Source organism: Brassica rapa, chromosome A07, assembly GCF_000309985.2.
Source record: "Brassica rapa cultivar Chiifu-401-42 chromosome A07, CAAS_Brap_v3.01, whole genome shotgun sequence".
NCBI lineage: Eukaryota > Viridiplantae > Streptophyta > Magnoliopsida > Brassicales > Brassicaceae > Brassica > Brassica rapa.
In genome coordinates, this window is record NC_024801.2 from 19,904,565 (window position 1) to 19,923,233 (window position 18,669).

The 18,669-nt window shown below is 32.4% G+C and overlaps 4 protein-coding genes across 6 annotated transcripts; 3 read left to right on the top strand and 1 right to left on the bottom strand.

Moving 5' to 3' along the window:
- Positions 1 to 5,842: 5,842 nt before the first annotated feature.
- Positions 5,843 to 8,598, bottom strand: LOC103830454 (zinc finger protein 1). The gene has a single exon (XM_033275750.1). It carries the CDS (start codon positions 6,710 to 6,712, stop codon positions 6,032 to 6,034), a length of 681 nt encoding a protein of 226 aa, XP_033131641.1. The 5' UTR covers positions 6,713 to 8,598; the 3' UTR covers positions 5,843 to 6,031.
- A 205-nt stretch (positions 8,599 to 8,803) lies between these two features.
- LOC103830455 (60S ribosomal protein L7-1) lies at positions 8,804 to 10,479 on the top strand. Its single transcript, XM_009106235.3, has 6 exons — positions 8,804 to 8,967; positions 9,069 to 9,333; positions 9,520 to 9,617; positions 9,696 to 9,833; positions 9,930 to 10,032; positions 10,105 to 10,479. Exons 2-6 carry the CDS (start codon positions 9,097 to 9,099, stop codon positions 10,321 to 10,323), a joined length of 795 nt encoding a protein of 264 aa, XP_009104483.1. The 5' UTR covers positions 8,804 to 8,967; positions 9,069 to 9,096; the 3' UTR covers positions 10,324 to 10,479.
- A 131-nt stretch (positions 10,480 to 10,610) lies between these two features.
- On the top strand, positions 10,611 to 13,455 carry LOC103830456 (nucleolar GTP-binding protein 1). Its single transcript, XM_009106236.3, has 13 exons — positions 10,611 to 10,853; positions 10,936 to 11,066; positions 11,173 to 11,296; positions 11,385 to 11,449; positions 11,525 to 11,638; positions 11,732 to 11,806; positions 11,967 to 12,077; positions 12,162 to 12,275; positions 12,357 to 12,428; positions 12,502 to 12,538; positions 12,618 to 12,730; positions 12,864 to 13,073; positions 13,163 to 13,455. The coding sequence occupies exons 1-13, from the start codon at positions 10,661 to 10,663 to the stop codon at positions 13,250 to 13,252; spliced, it is 1,449 nt and encodes a 482-aa protein (XP_009104484.3). The 5' UTR covers positions 10,611 to 10,660; the 3' UTR covers positions 13,253 to 13,455.
- A 1,626-nt stretch (positions 13,456 to 15,081) lies between these two features.
- Positions 15,082 to 18,510, top strand: LOC103830457 (factor of DNA methylation 5). Of its 3 annotated transcripts, none has more exons than XM_009106238.3 (8): positions 15,082 to 15,542; positions 15,722 to 16,626; positions 16,697 to 16,878; positions 16,960 to 17,049; positions 17,134 to 17,421; positions 17,596 to 17,808; positions 17,896 to 18,139; positions 18,318 to 18,510. In XM_009106238.3, exons 2-7 carry the CDS (start codon positions 15,723 to 15,725, stop codon positions 18,136 to 18,138), a joined length of 1,920 nt encoding a protein of 639 aa, XP_009104486.1. In that variant the 5' UTR covers positions 15,082 to 15,542; position 15,722; the 3' UTR covers position 18,139; positions 18,318 to 18,510. The 3 variants fall into 3 exon arrangements, with proteins under 3 accessions (XP_009104486.1, XP_009104485.1, XP_009104487.1); XM_009106237.3 differs by having other exon boundaries at positions 15,085 to 15,537; XM_009106239.3 differs by having other exon boundaries at positions 15,457 to 15,609.
- Positions 18,511 to 18,669: the final 159 nt, after the last annotated feature.

Consider the following 18,669-nt stretch of genomic DNA (forward strand, 5'->3'; position numbering starts at 1 on the left):
AACTTCTGATCTTAAAAAGACTTAATCTCTTTCTTACATTACTTATGTTTACTTAGCTACTATTTTTGTTTTTAAACAATTGCATAAATTCGATATTCACCAATTTCCAAATATTTTGGAAAATACAATGCTTCCGCTCCAAACAAAAAGTTGAAACTTATAATTAAAAATCGACTATCAACACATTTTTCCGCGCATCGCGCGGAAAAAGAATCTAGTTAAAACTAAAAATTGCTACCAAATAATTGTAGTTATGTAATAATCGATAACATAACTCCACCTCATTATCTGTGTAACATGGATATACAATTGTGAAATTATCCGGTTAAGTATAGAGTAATTGTATATAAGATTTAATTTGACACCTCCAAAATATATTTTAAATAATCAGAAATCTTAAACTATTAAGGCAGAAGTACAAACAGTAATTACCCCTTAGAATTGCACAAAAATTACATCTCTATGCCACTGCCATCAAATTCTATCATTTTACTTCTTTTTTTTTGAAATATTTTTGCCTTTTCGTCTTTCTTATCCACCCATAACATTGTTTTGGGCTTAGAAATTGTTAATTGCCCAGATCAATGCTAAATTTAGAATTTTATCAACCGAACACAAAAAAATCAATAACCAAATGTTTCAAAATCTGTTAACCCGTTGCAAACCAATCGATTGAACATATATTTACAAAATATCTTTCATATCAAAACGTATATATACCATTATATTCACGTTTTCTATTACATATGCATGATATAAACAGAGAATAATATTCTTTATGACTATGCATACCAACATTTAGTATATTAATTCTATAATAAAGGTACGGTTTGGTTGTTTTATGGTTTAGATTTTGGTTCCCAAAGTCAAATATTTTTTATTGTTTATCAATTTGGTATACTTTGTATATGCGTATAATATGCTCCTTAAATATCATATTAGTTAAGATTTTACATATAAAATCGTACCTAATTAAACTTATTTCCTTCCATATGAGAAAATATTCCAAAAACGACTCATAAATTTATGATTATTAAAAGACAAATCAACAAAGAATATTGTTTCTTAATTGTACGCAGTCAGCATTTAAAAAAGGATCAAATAACTAACGCAATCACATAATTATCTTTCAAAAAACTTGCCAACCAAGTAATGCTTATCTCTAAAGATCACAAAATTTTTATAGTATAATTTAGTAAAACACACCTAATCAAAACAAAATATTCCAATATTTTACACTTTGTTTAATTTACCAAGTAAAAGTAAAAAAAAAGTACAATTGAAAATAAATACAACTAATAGTTTAAAATTCGACACCAAGCAAAATGAACAAGATACACTATATATAAGAACTCAATAACAAAACATTAACTTACAAGTCTACAACTAACAAAAATATATAATTATGCAAAATATACACCCGTGCGGGCGCACGGGTCAAAACCTAGTTTTATTATTATTGCCAAAAAGTATTTGGTTTCGGAAAAGACATGTTAATATACATACTAATTGATTATAAATACAAACAAATACAATATATATATGCATAAGATATTGATAGAATTAAAAATAACGTATATAATATAATTTTGATTTGTATGAACAATGTCACAAAAAGAAAATTGTTAAACAATTATAAATGTATAATATCGTAAATTGAAAAATCACCCGCAATAGAGTGCGGGTTAAAGTAAACTTTAATGTAAACATCAACTTGATACGAAACCCCACCCAAAGCAAACTCCACAGAATCTTTAGGTTATGATTCAGTAAATCTAATACACTAATTAATTTTCACTAGTAGATCGCTCTCATCCACATGGTCACGTATATCATTACAGAAAGTTTATGAGCTATTGTGAAATGTCAAGTAACAAAAATACTATAAATGATTATATATATACTAGATAATGGCTTGCACCTTGTGTCGATTATTTATTATTTATTTTTATATAAATTATAAATTATTATATAAGATATATTTAAAATTAATATTAGAAATTAAATAACTTCAAATTCATATTCCTTTCGTTTCTAAAAATAAAATTTTATAAGGTATTCACGTTTGTTAAAGATATAATAAATATTTACAATGTAATTTATTATTCACTTTTCCATACAAGTTTCGATAGCTATCCACCAATAAAATTTAATCAATTCAAATATTCTTAACTAACGTTTCTCAAAATTAGAAAAAGTACCTTAAAATATATAAAATCTACCTTTATAGAATAAAAAACAAATCTAGAAAATTTTATTTTCAGAAACGGAAGGAGTATATGAGTCATAAATGTATTAAATATGTTTTTGGTTTCATATTTTTAGTTTAGGGATGTTGATTTTGGATTAAAATATTTTTATAGTAATAATCAAATTAAAAAACTTGAAATTATAATAAAACAATTATTATATTTGTGGATTGAAAAGAACTCTAGTGACACTGAAACTAATATAAACAGCCACAATTCATAAAACATCAAAATAGCAAAAGTGAGTGAACATCATATATTATCGAAAAATTAGATTTTTAAAACCGTGAAAAACAATAAATTTAAAATACCTATATTATGTTTATTATTTATCAATTTATTTTTATATTATTTAATATTTTATTTTAGTTTTTCATGCTTCCATATTTTTAAAATATTTTAATTTAATGTTCATCTTGTTGTTTATATATTGTTTACTATTTTGGTTTAAATAAATTATTTTTAATATTTTTGTTTTTTTAGATTGAAAACTAATTTAATGTTTGTCATGTATTAATATAAATTAATTAATTTAAAAATATTATTATCTATATTCAAAATATAGTATTCAATTTATAGTCTACGACATATGTTTCAATGATGCTTTAAATTTAATATTAAATTTAGTATTAAAATAATTTGTGCTTAGATCAATATTTGTAATAAGAATCAAAGAAACTGTATATAATATAAACCACTAAAATCACTAAATTAAATGTGAGATAATTTTTGGTAAGCGATTAATTAATTAAACTGTAGTAAAAACATTATTTTATGTAAAGGTGATAAAGTTTTGTGAAATAATAATTGCGACGTGACAAGATTAGATTAAAAAAAGGACCATCGGAATTTAACTTTAATAGAGTCACATGGCGATGAAAACAACAACCTCTGACGAAGAACTCTTTACTTGTTGATTCATATATGTCTGTTTCTTTAAACTACAGGTAGGACCAATCTTCGATAATCACATTGTATCTAATCTACACTTCTTATATATTAAAACAGAATTCACAACCTTGATTCATGTGTGATTTTTTTAAAAAAATAGATCTAATAGACCTATTCATATAAATTCATACTACATTTTAATTCAGACTAATAATAAATATAATTTTTAAAATATTTTAATCATAATATCTTTTGATACCTTTTCATTTTAAATATAAATATATTTATTTTAAAATCTAACAAATCTGTTTTAAAAGATTTTTACAACATCTTCATTTTCAAAATTATATTTAAATATTTTCACTAATTTCAAAATTAGTTTAAAATATTATTATACATTAATATATTCAGTTATATAAAATTAAAAATAAAAAATCTATAATATTTTATTTATTATATAATCATAATCAATCATATTCAAATAAAATTATTATATTGAGCTAAATATAATAAAATTTTATTAAATTTATATATTTATATATTTTATTTTTCGTAATTATAAAATATTTATGTTCAAAAATAAAATCTAATATGTTGGTAAGATGGGTTAACATTATCAAACTATATAATACTTGTATAAAAATTAACATGTATTTTTTTAAATTTAATAATATAAAATCTTTGTAACTACTTTAATCATAATATATTTTCATTTTAAATATATTATATATTATATATTATATTTTAAAAATTCTAATAAATCTGTGTAAAAATATTTAAACAATAACTTAATGTATTTTAAGTTATCGTTTAGAAATGAAAATAAATAAATTATATCCTATTTTATCTACTTTTATAGTCATGATCATGTTAAAATATAATTATTATACTAAAATAAATATGATAAAATTATATTCAATTGATAGATTTATAAATTTTATTTTCATAAATATAAACTATTTATTTAAAATATAATATGATGATAGAACAGCTTAAAATTAACAAACTATATAATACATGTCTAAAAATTAACATATTTTACACTTTTATATATACAATAATAAATTATCTAAAATGAATAAGCATAAAAATATTGGTAAAAAGAAATCCAGTTTTAAAATACGGATCAGAATTTAGCATAAATTAAATATAAAATATTTTTTAAACATATTTTCTCATGAATATATTAATTTGCTTAATAACTAAATGCAAATACAATAAGATAAATATATAATAAGAAGTGGTAAATACATAAGGTTTAAAAAATTAATTAATTATAACATGCAAATTATAAAATTATTATATTTGAAATAGTTATATAAATATTTAAGTATATGATTAACTTTAAAAATATATACCACTTATGTTTTAAAACAATAATTTATGTATAGAAAATTGAAAACAAACACCCGTGAAAATCTAGTTAATTTTTAGAACGTAAAATACTCCACTAGACTATCATCTGTATGTGTTTCAAAAAAAAAAAAGACTATCATTTGTATACATAATTTATATAGATAATATATGTAATTATATATATTATGTTATTCACAAATTATCGACTAAAGTCAATTCACGCCTAACAAATTGGTGACAAATTTAGTGGGCAATTATGTATAACGTAGGACATATTATAATGACTCTACTCCATGATATTGTTTGTAATTCCATAATTTCTGGTACACTCATTTATAATGTAGGGTTAAGTTCACTTGGACTAACATATTCTTTGCTGGTATATGATATATATGTTATACTTCTGATAGCCATGTTTCCATTATAATAGTTACACCAGCCTAATCATTTATGTCAGAGTACCTAACATTTTATCGTAATCCAACTTGTTACATGTTTTGAGTATTGTACTTAGGGCAGGGCAAATAAACCGAACCCGAAAATCCGAACCGAATCCTATCCGATAAAAACGAATCCGAACTGATCCGAACCCGACATAAATACCGAATGGATCCTGTTTTTTGGTATTTTGGGTTATGGGTATTATCCGAACCGAATCCGAACCTAAATGGATATCCGATAGAACCCGAAACATATAAAATGACAAATAGAACTTCTACCAAATATGATCTTAATTCTTAATATGTATCCAAAATAGTTTAAGATATTATTGAACTTCTAAAATAATTATCTATTACAAGAAGGTTGATGGTGGAATGTGGCGATTGAAGCCTAAAGTTTTTAGATTTTGGTTTTGTTTTCATTGAATAATGTTTCTCATTTCATGAGAACTTAGTTTTTGTTTTATGATTTCATTTATCTTGTTTTCTTTTTATCACTAACTATGTTTATCTTTCGCTTGATTTTGAATGATCACGTTTGATGTTTTTTCTTATTTTTGAATCGATTTTACTTATGTTTTGGCTATTAAAATATGTACAAATCATTTATTTTAAATCCGAAAAATCGATTTCATTTATGTTTTAGTTACAAAATAGTTATAAATCATGTGTTTTTAAACCGAAGAACCGATTGGGACCCGAACCCGAAAGTACAATGGATTATACCGGTTCTTTGAAGATTTACTAACCCCGACTCGACCCGATTGAATCCGAACCGGTCCCGAACCGAACTTTTATATAACCCGAATGGGGTTGATTTTGATAAACCCGAAAAACCAAAACCCGAATGGATAAAACCGAAACCCGATTGGAACCCCGAATGCCCATGCCTAATTGTACTGCATATGCTTAAAATAGACCTCTAATATTGAACCACACCAACATATATTGAGGGGAAAAGGTACAACTTGATTAATGGAACTCTAACACATCGATCCTGTCAATCATTATACTAAACAAAGATAAGAATCAAAAGATAATAAAAACCAAAAAGGTATAGTAATGAAGACTAAAAAGAAGATGAAGATTAAGATATCATAGCTTAAGAGTCAAGTCAATCTTCTTAAACTGATTATTATCTTCTTCTTTGCTCTTGAAATGTCCAATCATCTCCAACTTAGGAGCAATAGTGTTATTACTGCTGGCGACTTCAAGGTGAAATTTCTCCGGCAACATCTTTCCGGTGCCCGGTTTCTGGTGAATGGTATGTTTGAAAACATGACTTAAACTCGCTGTTTGTCTTCCTAACAAGGGATTATGACTCGCTGAGTGAGCCTGGATCCCTAGCGTTGATCTGTTATTAGCCGAGCCATGTAACTGTAAGGATGCCATGCTTGCGAATCTGCTGACTGAACCGTGGCCAAAAGCGAACGCTGAAGAAGGAGACGAGGATGAGAGACTCATCTTGTAGTACTGTCCTCGTTTGGCTAAGGTGCGTTCGCGTTTATGAGCGTTTTGGTGGCCGCCTAATGCTTGGGAGCTATAGAACTTTCTCTTACAATAATTGCACGAGAACACTCGCGGATCTTCCAAATGTTCTTGATGATTGCCATGATGATGAGAAGTCGACGATGAACTGGTTTTGAAAGAATCCATGAGATTGAGCTCTGATGAGGTCGTAGCACTTGGCAAAAGATTCAAACCTAACTCAAGATCTTGATGACCTTGTTTCTTGGTTTTTAACATTTCTTGGTCTCCTTTGAATGAAGGATTCATTTATAGTTTCTAGTTTGTGTATATAGCAGTATAGAGAATATGTAAAGAGAAAGAAAGTAAAATTTGGATATAGATGTGAAGTGATGTGGTCGTGGGAAGTGAAGTGTGAGTTCTATTTTATGGAATTGGATGGACATGTGACTTTTTTTTTTAAATGAATGATGTTTACAGAAAAAGGACACTTTTGATGTGTGCAATCTGACCTAGAGCTACAGAGCCCACACAGTAATTGTATAGTAGTGGACAGTTGAGAGTAAAAGAAGACAAAGAAAAATTAATGTTGTAATGATCCATCATCCATTGATCTGAATTATTGATTTATTCTGGGAGCATGAATAATGAGTGTTCATGATTATTCATGTTATACCTAGTGTAATAAATGCTATAAGTAGCTCTATCTTAATCAAATGAGTTTGTCTTTGTTGTAACCTTTTTGTGCAATTTTACTATCGTTTATTCGTTATAAAACGTTATTACAATTATTATAAACATATGTTCCAAGAAAAATAATAATTATATATGTATGTATGTATGTATGTATGTATGTATGTATGTATGTATGTATGTATGTATGTACGTACGTACGTACGTATACGCAGTTCCATTTTTTAGGATTTAGGTGAGATGTTTGATTCAAAATCCTGTATAAAGAAGCTATCTTTATATGTATTAAGTGTTAGGTAAGTTAGCAATTTGGACAAGGATTACTAGGCCAATCAAATCTCCCCGACAATCACTTTCGTTTCAAATAATTTAACCTGGTCTCTCCTTTCGTTGAATGTCCAAAACTAAAAACCAAGCACATCCATCTCTCGTAACAATCTCATTAATCATTGTTTATGATTATATATTCGTTCTTGTTAACTTATAAACCATTCACCATTGGTATAAAAACTTAAGTGTTAAATCAGTTATTTACATTTGTTTTATGTAAGTTGTATTTGTGGTTTACCAACCAAAATATGTATTTGATCATTTTCAATTGTGGTTATTATGAATAAATGTTTTTTATGATTTGTACGCGTAATAAAAATATAATGGTATGATCGTTTTATTTTATAGTATCGTAAAGTATAGCCTCACATGATAATAATACCAAATGCATTTGAAATCTTATATATGTGTTCTGCCTTTTCTAGACAGTAGTTCATAAATGAAATATTATTTTCTTGGCCGGCCAATGATTGAGATTTTGATTTCCTTGGTTATTAAAAATAGCCTATAGTTGCGATCTTATGTATAGTAAGACAATCAAATTACGAGCTGGTCATTACCGGTTCAATTTATAATACATCCAAATGTGAGCTTATCACAAACATATGATTCTCCAACATTTATCACTTATTGATTTCTTTGAAATTAAATTCCATCATCTGCTGAAAAAAAATTAAACCATTCATTCAGCTTTAGTTTCAAAAGTACATATTTAGTTTTGCTTTCATCCTAGTGACTGACTTGTGAGGTGATGCATTTTGTTTCATGTTTGCTTTGTCTAATCAGTTTCGACAGTATATCTCCTCCTAGATTACCTTGTCGGTTCAACCTCCACACCAAAAATATATGAACCACCCTCTCATTCTTCATCAAACATAAAAAGTCCACTAACAATATTAGTAGAAATAAATTTTAATTAGTGATTATATCTTAGAAAAAATTATAACGAATTCATTGTTTGAGTAGAAAAGTTTATCAAATTATTGATACATCAATTTTCTTCCATTTCTCTTTTTCTCATGTATGAAAGAATATATGAAGAAATATTTTTATCTCTAATTATTTTAATGAAGGATAAATTAGTGAAAAGAAAACTCTTACTGTTTTTGTTTAAATTTAATTCTTCAAATAAAATTTGGCTATTCTTCTAACTATTTTTTATCAAAAATTCCGAAGACATAATAACTAACATCTTATTGATCCCTTTGATTAATCATAAACATTAAACATCATCACCTAATACAAATTTATTTTTCTGTGATTGATTTTATTTTACATTCAACTTCACACATAAGCCAATCTCGAAATAATGGGCTTTCAATAAAAGTTAATGAGACCCATAAGCCCATATATGGTTGGTTTAGAGCCTAGATTGTATAAGTTTGATCCGGACCGTAACTAGGTCTGTCTTAACAGACAGAGATACTTAAAAGTTGATAAACCCTAAATCTCAAACAGCTGTTCTCGAACCAAAAGTACGATATTGCCGCCATCTAACTTGGAATCTTCTCAGCCGCCGTTCAATTGCTTCGTCTCCACCGGTAAATTGCTGCTTTACTTCTCCTTATGTCTCTCGTCAAGCTTCGCGTTCCTTCTGTTTTGACTTTGTCATCATCTAATCATATATCTGTTTGTTTTGTAGTGACTAGAGAGAAAGAGTAGAGATAGTAATGTCTGGAAAAGAAGCTAAGGTAGTGGCTGTGGAGGAACCAAAGGTGATGGCTGTAGAAGAAGAAGCTAAGGGATTGGACTACATACCAGAGGTTATACTGAAGAAGAGAAAGAACAGGGATGAGCTTGCCTTTATCAGGAAGAAGCAACTTGAGCTGGGTAATTTCGGCAAGAAGAAGAAGAAAGTTGCTGATATCAAACGACCTGAAGACTTTGTCCTTGAGTTCAGGGCTAAGGTATTACCTTACTGTTTGAATTTTTGCTCATTGTTTCTTGTCCTAGTCCATTTTATATGAACCTCAAGCTGTTATTATGCTTCTTTTAAGACTTTTCAACATCTTAGAACTTGTTTTGTAATCCATGGAACTGATTCATACTGCATCATTCTTTGTAATCTTACTGTTACTTGTTGTGACATTTAGGAAATAGATCTTATCCGGATGAAGCAAAGGGTGAAGAGGCCAAGGGCAACTCCTCCACCAGTAAAATCCAACCTCGTTTTCATCATACGCATTCAAGGGTAATTGGTTTTCTCTATTTATCTTCCTATGGTAGTGTTCTCACCATCCCTCCTCCCTTTTCCTTTTCTGGTGAGCAGTAAGAACGATATGCACACAAAGACCAAGAAGGTTCTTAACAGTATGCAACTAAGGAGCACTTTCACTGGTGTATTTGCCAAAGCAACTGATGGTTTGTTTCAAAAGCTTCTCAAAGTGCAGCCTTACGTCACTTATGGGTACGTAACGAAAATTCATTTCTCAATCGTCCAACATTCCATTTCCCTAGTGATTCTTCGATGAGCTCTGACCACTGTTTGTTGCCATTCTTGAAGGTACCCTAATGGTAAGAGCGTTAAGGACCTCATTTTCAAAAAGGGATACACAATAATAGAAGGCAATCCTGTTCCCCTTACCGACAACAACATTATCGAACAGGTAATAAGTAGCTTCTTATTCAAAGTAAAGGATAGTTTATATCTTAATCATTCTAACTTGTGTTTACCGTAGGCTCTAGGAGAACATGGTATCTTTTGCATAGAAGACATTGTGAATGAGATAGCAAGAGTTGGTGATCATTTCAGAGAGGTTATGAGGTTCTTGGGACCCTTGAAACTCAACAAGCCAGAGGCCGGTGTCTTGCACGGGAAGAAACAAGTTTTCAGCGATGGAGGAGATACTGGAAACCGTGAAGATAAGATCAATGATCTCATCATCAAAATGAATTAGAAGCAGCCAGCAACAATCCATGGAACCGCTAGCTACTTTACTATGTTTTCCTTATGAAAAATCTGTATGAAGCTAAAAACAAATGCTAGTGCAATTTTGCTTAAAAAACATTCTCAAATTTATAGTTATATTGTTTGCTCCAGAGCATACATTACACACATGTGATGCAAACATAGTAACAAAAAAAAAATGAATCTCAAGATTTGTCTTCTCATCATCATCAACATAGTAGTTTTGAGTTTTTCTAGTGGACCAATCTAAACTCCACTAACTGACATAGTACCGGCCCAATACACCGGTTAGCTTTGCTTACATGGTTAAATAAATTTGTCGAACAATGAACCGAAAACCATTCCGGTCCAGTCCGGTTATCTCTGAATCCACTACTCAAATGTGCAAAGGCTTTGACAATGCCTTTCTACAAGCTTTCAGAAACACGATGAAATTGGCGTCGAGCTTGTTTCCTAATCAATGGCGACTCTTAGCATCATCACCACAGCTTTATCTACAATCTTTCATCTTCTCGACAGGTAACTCTTCAATCTCTTCCTCAAATCCTTGTCTTTTCACCCTCCTCTTACCTCTCTCTCTCTCTCACACACTCTTGTTCAGCCTCCACTACAAAGTCTCCAACTTTGCGTCAATATCGGAACCTTCAGACATCTGTTTCTCCAGTCGTTACTTCAAGCTACTTGCCCACTTCATACATCACTCAGAAGCAGATTGAAACCCCTTCCTCCCCGGTAAAAAGTTCCCACCTTTGGAGCCCTTGTTTACTTACAAAAGTCTCGAGCTTTGGGTTAGGTAAAGTTTTTGACTTTTAACGAAAACGAATCTTGGGTTTTGCAGGAAAAGCAAGGGCCACCAGTGCAGGAAAGTTTGGGGGCTTTTCAGAAACTCCCCATGGTGATGCCATCTATTGATCTGTACTCTTCTGCTCTCAGGAAGTCCAAAAGAGTCCAACCAACTAAAGGTTGTTACTTGCTGCCTTTGTTCACAACATTGACACTCCTTCAAACTCGTTAGCTGAGTCTTGGTCCATTTTGTGGTGTCTCACTCAGGCATAGCTAATATAGCAAAGAGAGAAAGAAATAGAGGTGCTAAACAGCTTGATGCATTCATGAAAGTAAGTTCATTCCAATGCATACTTTGGTTGAGATTCTGAAATGATTTCTTGTCTGACTGGTCTTTGTTTGAAAAGGAACTGGCTTTACCATTGAAAGGATACATGGAGAGTTTTCCGAGGAGGAGACTGTTGCATCCATATGAGCGGTCTCTTATTGAGTTGACACTTGGTGATGGAAAGTATGAGGAGGTATCTCTATTATGCATATGCCCTCTAACTCATTCAGTCGCATTACCCTGCTACTGACTCTAGCATTGGCTTATAAGTTAAACTGTTCTTTAGGTGTTAGGGAAAGTTGATGCTCTGAGGAAGAAGGTGCTGTCCGTTGGAAAGGAACATGCTTCTCTCTGTGCTAAGGTCAGACCCCTCAATCCTGTCAAAATTGATAATTGTATTTTCGTGTTAGTTGATCTCATATAGGTACACCAACGCTAAGCTTCTTAAAAACCTCATTGTTCTATCATATATTAGTTAAGGAAAAGCTAATAATGATCTTTTGTTTTTCTTCTTTTGGCAGGCATTATCAAAGCGAGAGGCAGAGGATCGGTTAAGCGAAGGCGTGGAGAAGCTTGAATTGGTCTTCCAGCAAGAAGGAAGAGCTGTTGATGATTTGTTAAGCATAGCTAAGGTTCTTTTGTTTTTTCTCTTGCAATGGTTTGACCCTTTTGACTTAATCATCAGAACTGTATAAACAGAGTTAAGAATCTTGCAGGTTTTGAGAGCTATGCCAGTTGTTGACTTGGAAATGCCAACTCTTTGCCTTGTCGGAGCACCAAACGTTGGAAAATCATCGTTGGTCCGCATTCTTTCAACAGGGAAGCCTGAGGTTTTGCCTTATGTCCCAATCTTCATATTAGTTTTGATTTTAACTTTCATTCATTATATGATGTTCTTTTTGGGTTGTCAGATTTGCAATTATCCTTTCACCACCAGAGGGATTCTGATGGGCCATGTCATTTTGAACTACCAACGGTTTCAGGTTACATTACTTGGTTTTCCTGGTGTTATCGCATTCCTCATGACTTGGAGTGTTAATTATCTATGAATTGCAGGTGACAGACACCCCTGGGCTTCTCAGGAGATGTGATGGTATAGTCTAGTTACTACATAACTCTCTTGTGGATGCATTGTTTTATGATATTTGATTGTTGTTTTGGGGTCATGACAGAGGATAGGAACAATCTAGAGAAGCTAACTCTTGCTGTACTCACTCATCTTCCAACCGCGGTTCTATATGTTCATGATCTTACTGGAGAGTGTGGGACTTCACCTTCTGATCAGGTAAGTGTATAACATGTGCATGCTCTCTTATTTAATTGATCTATAGAAGAAAAAACATGTGTGTGAGACAAGCAATTGTGTCTGATTAATACTTTGCTGATTCAGTTATGTGTTTGTTTTGAGGGCATTGCAGTTTAGGATTTATAAAGAAATAAAAGAAAGGTTTAAGGATTACCAGTGGATTGATGTTGTGTCCAAATGCGACCTGCTTGGAGGCGGTTCTCCAGTGATGTATGCCAAAGAAGATAGAAGCAATGATGAAGAAGAAATCATTAAGTACAGGGTAACAGGGCCTGATGAAGCATTTCATGTCTCAGTGAAAACAGAACAAGGTCTCAGTGAGGTATGAAAAACCTTACCAGAAACCTTTTCTATTTCCACAAAAAAATGAAAGCAAAATAAAGAGTGTCTGTTTCTCTACATGGCTTGCAGCTAAAGAGCAAAGTAAAGGAAGTGCTGAGTATTGAGATGGAGAAGATCAAAAGTAGAGTGGGAGTTGATCCAAGTGTTGCTAGTTCTTAGGTAGATAGAGCCATAGAGGTTTTACCTTTTTACTAAAATCCATTTTAAGCTTTGTTACTTGTGAAGATGTATCTTCTGAAAAAGCATCAATTGTTGTTTTATTAATAATAGAATTACAAGATTATACGTCATATCAAAATATAAATCATTGATGGATGCTTTTTGTTTATATATAATTTAATCGGATCTTTGATTCCGACTCATATGGTTTTGTGTAGAGAAATTAGGCTGCATATACCTACTTGAAATTCGGTTTTTATATTTCTGTTTATAGGATTCTACTTGTTTGCAAATTTTACCTTCGGTTGTAGGATTAGCCTTGGCATGGTTTTTACGGATCCTTCTTGTTTGCAAATTTTACCTTCGGTTCTAGGATTAGCCTTGACATGGTTTTTACGGATCCTTCTTTTGTTTATATGGGACAAAAACTTCAAACACCATAAGAACCTAACATGCTAACCACCCTTGCTAAAACTACTAAGTATTTTCTAAACTACGACATCTCCATGTTAGCCAATAATATCATATAAAAATAACATCTAAACACCTCATGTTAGCCAATAGTATCATATAAAAATAGCATCTAAACACGCATGTCACATCTAATAACAGTTGTAACACCTAACACAAAATGTAGTCACAATAATAATGTAATTAGATGTGATGTAGTACCAATTAACATCTAACAACATTTTCATCGCTAACAATTGTTATCTATTCTATTAAAACTGAAGTACAAAATAATATTTGCCTATTTTTTAGTGATTTTTTACAGATTTTTATTTTATTTTTAATTAATTATAACTACTTTATTTATTATATTTTCTAAAGTCGGTTACCTTTTGCGTATATTAAGCTAATTGTCTCTAATATGAATGAGTTGACAAAAAAAAATTATTTACTACTAAACGAAATGGGAAATAAATTAAAAATGAGATGTGGAATTTAATTACAAATAAGTAAATAAATATTTCTCTTCTCTTTCTTTCCTAAGTTGAACCTACCATAATTGTAAAGTGGTAAGAAAATGTTACCTTAGCTGGACCTAGAGTGGCTTACACACTCTAGAACTATTCGATAAAATTATCAAAGACAATAATATAAAATTTTCTATGATACATCGCATCAAAAAAAGTTAAACAAACTCTTAAAAAACACATTTAACCATTAAAAAAATAAAAGCTAACATATATTATTTTAAGAAAAATAAGTGATAAAGCCTACATGGAAATTAGGTTGATTTTTGTCAATAAATTTATATCATAATAATTTTGTTCCATACCATTTAAGTTTTAACAATCGAAGTGTCTTCCCATATCAATAACGGACTACACTCACGTTTATTGCATATACGATAAAAAAACTATATGTGGGAATTTAATGACAACTAAGTAAATAAATATTTCTCTTCTCTTTTTTTCCTAAGTTAAACCTACCATAATTGTAAAGTTGTAAGAAAATGTTATCTTAGCTGGACCTAGAGTGCCTTGCACACTCTAGAACTATTCGATAAAATTATCAAAGACAATAATATAAAATTTTATACGATACATCGCATCAAAAAAAGTTAAACAAACTCTTAAAAACCATATTTAACCATTTAAAAAATAAGAGCATATGTGCTATTTTAAGAAAAATAAGTGATAAAGCCTACATGGAAATTAGGTTGATTTTTGTCAATAAATTTATATATCATAATAATTTTGTTCCATACTATTTAAGTTTTAACAATCGAAGTGTCTTCCCATATCAATAACAGACTACAGTCACGTTTATTGCATATACGATAAAAAAAAACTTTCAGATAAGCAGCTTTATTAAGTTTTTTCTAAAACCCGTTGAATAATCTGTAATAACCGATACAATAAAGATCAAATCAAAACAAATATATCTTCAATTACAAAAATAGGAGGAAAACAAAAAATATTTCCAATGAAGTCTTTGTATCTTAAAAACAAAAGAAAAAAACAAAAACTATTAAAAGAGGAACTCAGCTTAAAGCCACTAGCACGCACATACACAAAATTTAGCAGCTGACGGCTAGACCTAGTAAAGCGTACTGCTTCACACTCTCGGGATTAAGAAAAAAATGTTTCATATAATCGTAATCATACAAATATAGTAATTAATCTCCAAAACACATATTAATAAAACCAGACACCAATCGTAATCGAGTGGCCACGTTATATTACGTGCGACTCCTCATCTACCACCTAATTGCTCTCCTCTCCTCTTTGTCACTGTCATCACATTTCTCTTTCGCCCCTCTCCTCGCCGCGATCCTCGTAAGGTACAAACTCTTTTCTTCACTTTCTTACGGTATCATCTCTCTCACGAGCTGCATTGTGCTTTCTAGGGTTTTGATTCTCTCAACTTTTCCTCAAATCCTGTTAAAAGTTTTCATCTTTAGACTGTTTATGCTCAAAATCTTGCTCCTTTGCTTCTAAATCTGTAAGCTCTTTGTTACAGGATGGATAATAGTTCTGAGTCTGAGTCAGAGGTTAGTGAGTCCGAGATTGCTGACTACTCTGAGAAGCCTTATAAGCAACTGAGAGACGGAGAGCTGAAGGTTAAGGTAAAGGTAGACACTTTCAAGTGCCCTTTTTGCTCTGGTAAGAAGAAGCAGCACTACAAGTACAAGGAGCTCCTCGCTCACGCCACTGGTGTCGCCAAAGGATCCGCCGCTAGAAACTGTAAGCAGAAAGCTAATCACTTGGCCTTGTCAAAGTACCTCAAGAACGAGCTTGCTGGCGACGCTGAGCCCCCACGCCTTCAGCTTACAGTGTACTCTGCTAACCAGAGCCAAGCTGTTGTGAATGACATGTATGTCTGGCCTTGGATGGGGATTGTCATCAGCCCTTTGAGAGGAAACGATGACAAGAGTCTGCTTCTTGATTCGGCGTATTGGTTGAAGAAGCTTGCGAGGTTTAACCCTCTTGAGGTGAAGACCATTTGGGTTGAGGAGGATTCTGCGGTTGCTGTGGTTCCTAGGTTCAGCGGTGGTATGGATGGGTTCACGAGTGTTACAGAGCTTGAGAAGGAGTACGAGGTGAAGCGGTGCGGGAAGAAGGACTGGAGTTATAAGACAGGAGACTGGAGGTTCAAGACTTATGGGTGGTGCGCGCGTGGGGATGATTACAACTGCCAAGGGTCGATAGCTGAGTACCTGTCGACGGTGGGGAAGCTGAGAAGCTTCTCTGATATCTCCAAGGAGGAAATGCAGAAATCGAGTATCGTTGTGGATGATCTAGCTGATAAAATTGCTAAGAAGAATGAGGATTATAACCAGGTCCAGTACAAGTACAACGAGCAGATCATCTCTCTGCAGAGGGTTCTCAGGCAGAAAGAGGAGCTGGACCAAACTTATAAAGAAGGTTTGTTACTGAAAAGTTGGTTGATCTCGGCTTTGAGTTTTAGGTTTGTGACTCTTGTTTTTGTATCCAGAAACAAAAAGGATGCAGGAGATTTCGCAGCGCAATGTCTACAGGATCTTACAAGAGAAAGAGATGCTGAGCAAGAAACTGGAGTATAGGATGAAGGATTTGGATGCTTGGTCCAAAGAATTGGACAAGAAACAAGCGTTAACTGAACTGGAGAGACAAAAGCTTGAGGAAGAGAAGAAGAAGGTAATAGTTAGTTAGTCATTATAGTATACTTATGTTTTCCAGGGTACTGATGATCTTTGTGTTTTGTCTTTGTTGTGATAGAACGATGCGGTGAACTCCTCTCTTCAGTTAGCTTCACTGGAGCAGAAAAGGACGGATGATCGTGTACTGACACTTGTGGAAGATCACAAGGTATGTTTTCAGTAACTGGCTCAAACTAGATTGCGTCAGTTTGTGTTCTGAAGATTTTGAAAACTACTCTTTTTCTGAATTCAGAGGAAAAAAGACGAGGCATTGAACAAGATCCGTCAGCTAGAGGAGGAGTTGAACAACAAGCAGAAACTTCAGATGGAGATTCAAGAGCTGAAAGGGAAGCTGAAAGTCATGAAGCATAGGGAAGATGAAGATGATGAGGACGTTAAGAAGAAAATGAAAAAGATGAATGAGGAGCTAGAGGAGAAGTGCTCTGAGTTGCAAGATCTGGAGGATACTAACTCGGCCCTCATGATCAAAGAAAGGGAAAGCAATGATGAGATACAAGAAGCACGTCAAGAGTTGATTGGGGTATGTACTTTAAATGCTTCCTTGTTCTTGGTTGCTGGTATACTATGTGAGAGTGTGATTTGGTGACGTGCTCAAACACGCCAATTTGTTGAGAAATGAGGAATCTGTATGGTGAGTGATTGAGAGGGTTGTTGAATGAGTGTTTGCTTGTAAATCTGTTCTTTTTATTTCCAGGGATTGAGTGGATTGTTGAGTGATCGAACCAACATCAGAATAAAGCGGTTGGGGGAACTCGATGAAAAGCCATTCTTGAAAGCATGCAAGAAAAGATTCAAAGGTGAAGAAGCTGAGGTGCAGTACGCCATTCTTTGCTCAAAATGGCAGGAAACCCTCAAGGATTCAGGATGGTATCCATTCAAACGCGTGGGGACTGAAGACAAAATGAAGGTTAGTTATGTCTCATTGTTCCATCGAGATTCCTCCACACTGTCTCTATGTTCCAGTTTTATGAATCTTCATCTTCCACTGGTGCAGGAAGTGGTGGATGAAGAAGATGAGCAGCTTAAGAGCCTGAGAGAAGAGTGGGGTGAAGAAGTGTTGGAGGCAGTGAAGACAGCACTGGAGGAGCTGAATGAGCATAACCCAAGTGGGAGGTACTCAGTCCCAGCACTGTGGAATTTTAAAGAGAAAAGAAAAGCTACACTCAAAGAAGTGATCGAATACATGACGCTGCAGATCAAGAATCTCAAGAATCTCAAACGCAAAAGAAAGGGATAAGGTAACTCAAATTTATTGAATTCCTAAAGTTTTTGCAGCAGTGTCTCCTCATTGATCTTGGCAACTGAATCTCTCTCGGTTAAAGACATAAAGTGGAGTCTCTAGTAGCATCATTGCATCAGAGTTGGGCTTGTACAGAATAATAAATGTAATCAAGTGGTCGTGTTCTTGTGTTGCAGGAAGCAGAGACGCTGGAGGAAGAATGAAAACGTGGTCTTTTTATTAGGAAATTGATAATTTATGAACCGATGTTGTTTCCAACGATCAATAATGTTCTTACAGTTTCACGGTGCATTTGTCAGTGTTTTAGACTACAGTTTATAAAAGTCCTGGCAGTTAAATTTATTTATTTCCTATAAATATTATAGCTAATTTATTAGTTAATTTTTAGTGACTTACGCAGATTTAATACTTAACGTTTTAGAAAATTGTTTTTGTTTTCTCTTCTGAGGTCAATGGTGATAAACAAAAACTAAATCTAGTTTTAAGACCCATCAACTACTTCTTTTCTCTTCTTTAAAAAAAAACTAA

What these genes read in the sequence shown, in the direction of transcription:
- LOC103830457 (XM_009106238.3), top strand. Translation starts at nt 15,723, where the DNA reads ATGGATAATAGTTCTGAGTCTGAGTCAGAGGTTAGTGAGTCCGAGATT. An exon ending in GGACCAAACTTATAAAGAAG is followed by an intron (nt 16,627 to 16,696) that starts GTTTGTTACTGA and finishes TTTTGTATCCAG; the next exon opens with AAACAAAAAGGATGCAGGAG. An exon ending in CACGTCAAGAGTTGATTGGG is followed by an intron (nt 17,422 to 17,595) that starts GTATGTACTTTA and finishes TTTTATTTCCAG; the next exon opens with GGATTGAGTGGATTGTTGAG.
- LOC103830456 (XM_009106236.3), top strand. Translation starts at nt 10,661, where the DNA reads ATGAACCGAAAACCATTCCGGTCCAGTCCGGTTATCTCTGAATCCACT. An exon ending in GCTTCTCAGGAGATGTGATG is followed by an intron (nt 12,539 to 12,617) that starts GTATAGTCTAGT and finishes GGGTCATGACAG; the next exon opens with AGGATAGGAACAATCTAGAG. An exon ending in GGACTTCACCTTCTGATCAG is followed by an intron (nt 12,731 to 12,863) that starts GTAAGTGTATAA and finishes AGGGCATTGCAG; the next exon opens with TTTAGGATTTATAAAGAAAT.
- LOC103830455 (XM_009106235.3), top strand. Translation starts at nt 9,097, where the DNA reads ATGTCTGGAAAAGAAGCTAAGGTAGTGGCTGTGGAGGAACCAAAGGTG. An exon ending in TCCTTGAGTTCAGGGCTAAG is followed by an intron (nt 9,334 to 9,519) that starts GTATTACCTTAC and finishes TGTGACATTTAG; the next exon opens with GAAATAGATCTTATCCGGAT. An exon ending in TTCATCATACGCATTCAAGG is followed by an intron (nt 9,618 to 9,695) that starts GTAATTGGTTTT and finishes TCTGGTGAGCAG; the next exon opens with TAAGAACGATATGCACACAA.
- LOC103830454 (XM_033275750.1), bottom strand. Translation starts at nt 6,712, where the DNA reads ATGAATCCTTCATTCAAAGGAGACCAAGAAATGTTAAAAACCAAGAAA.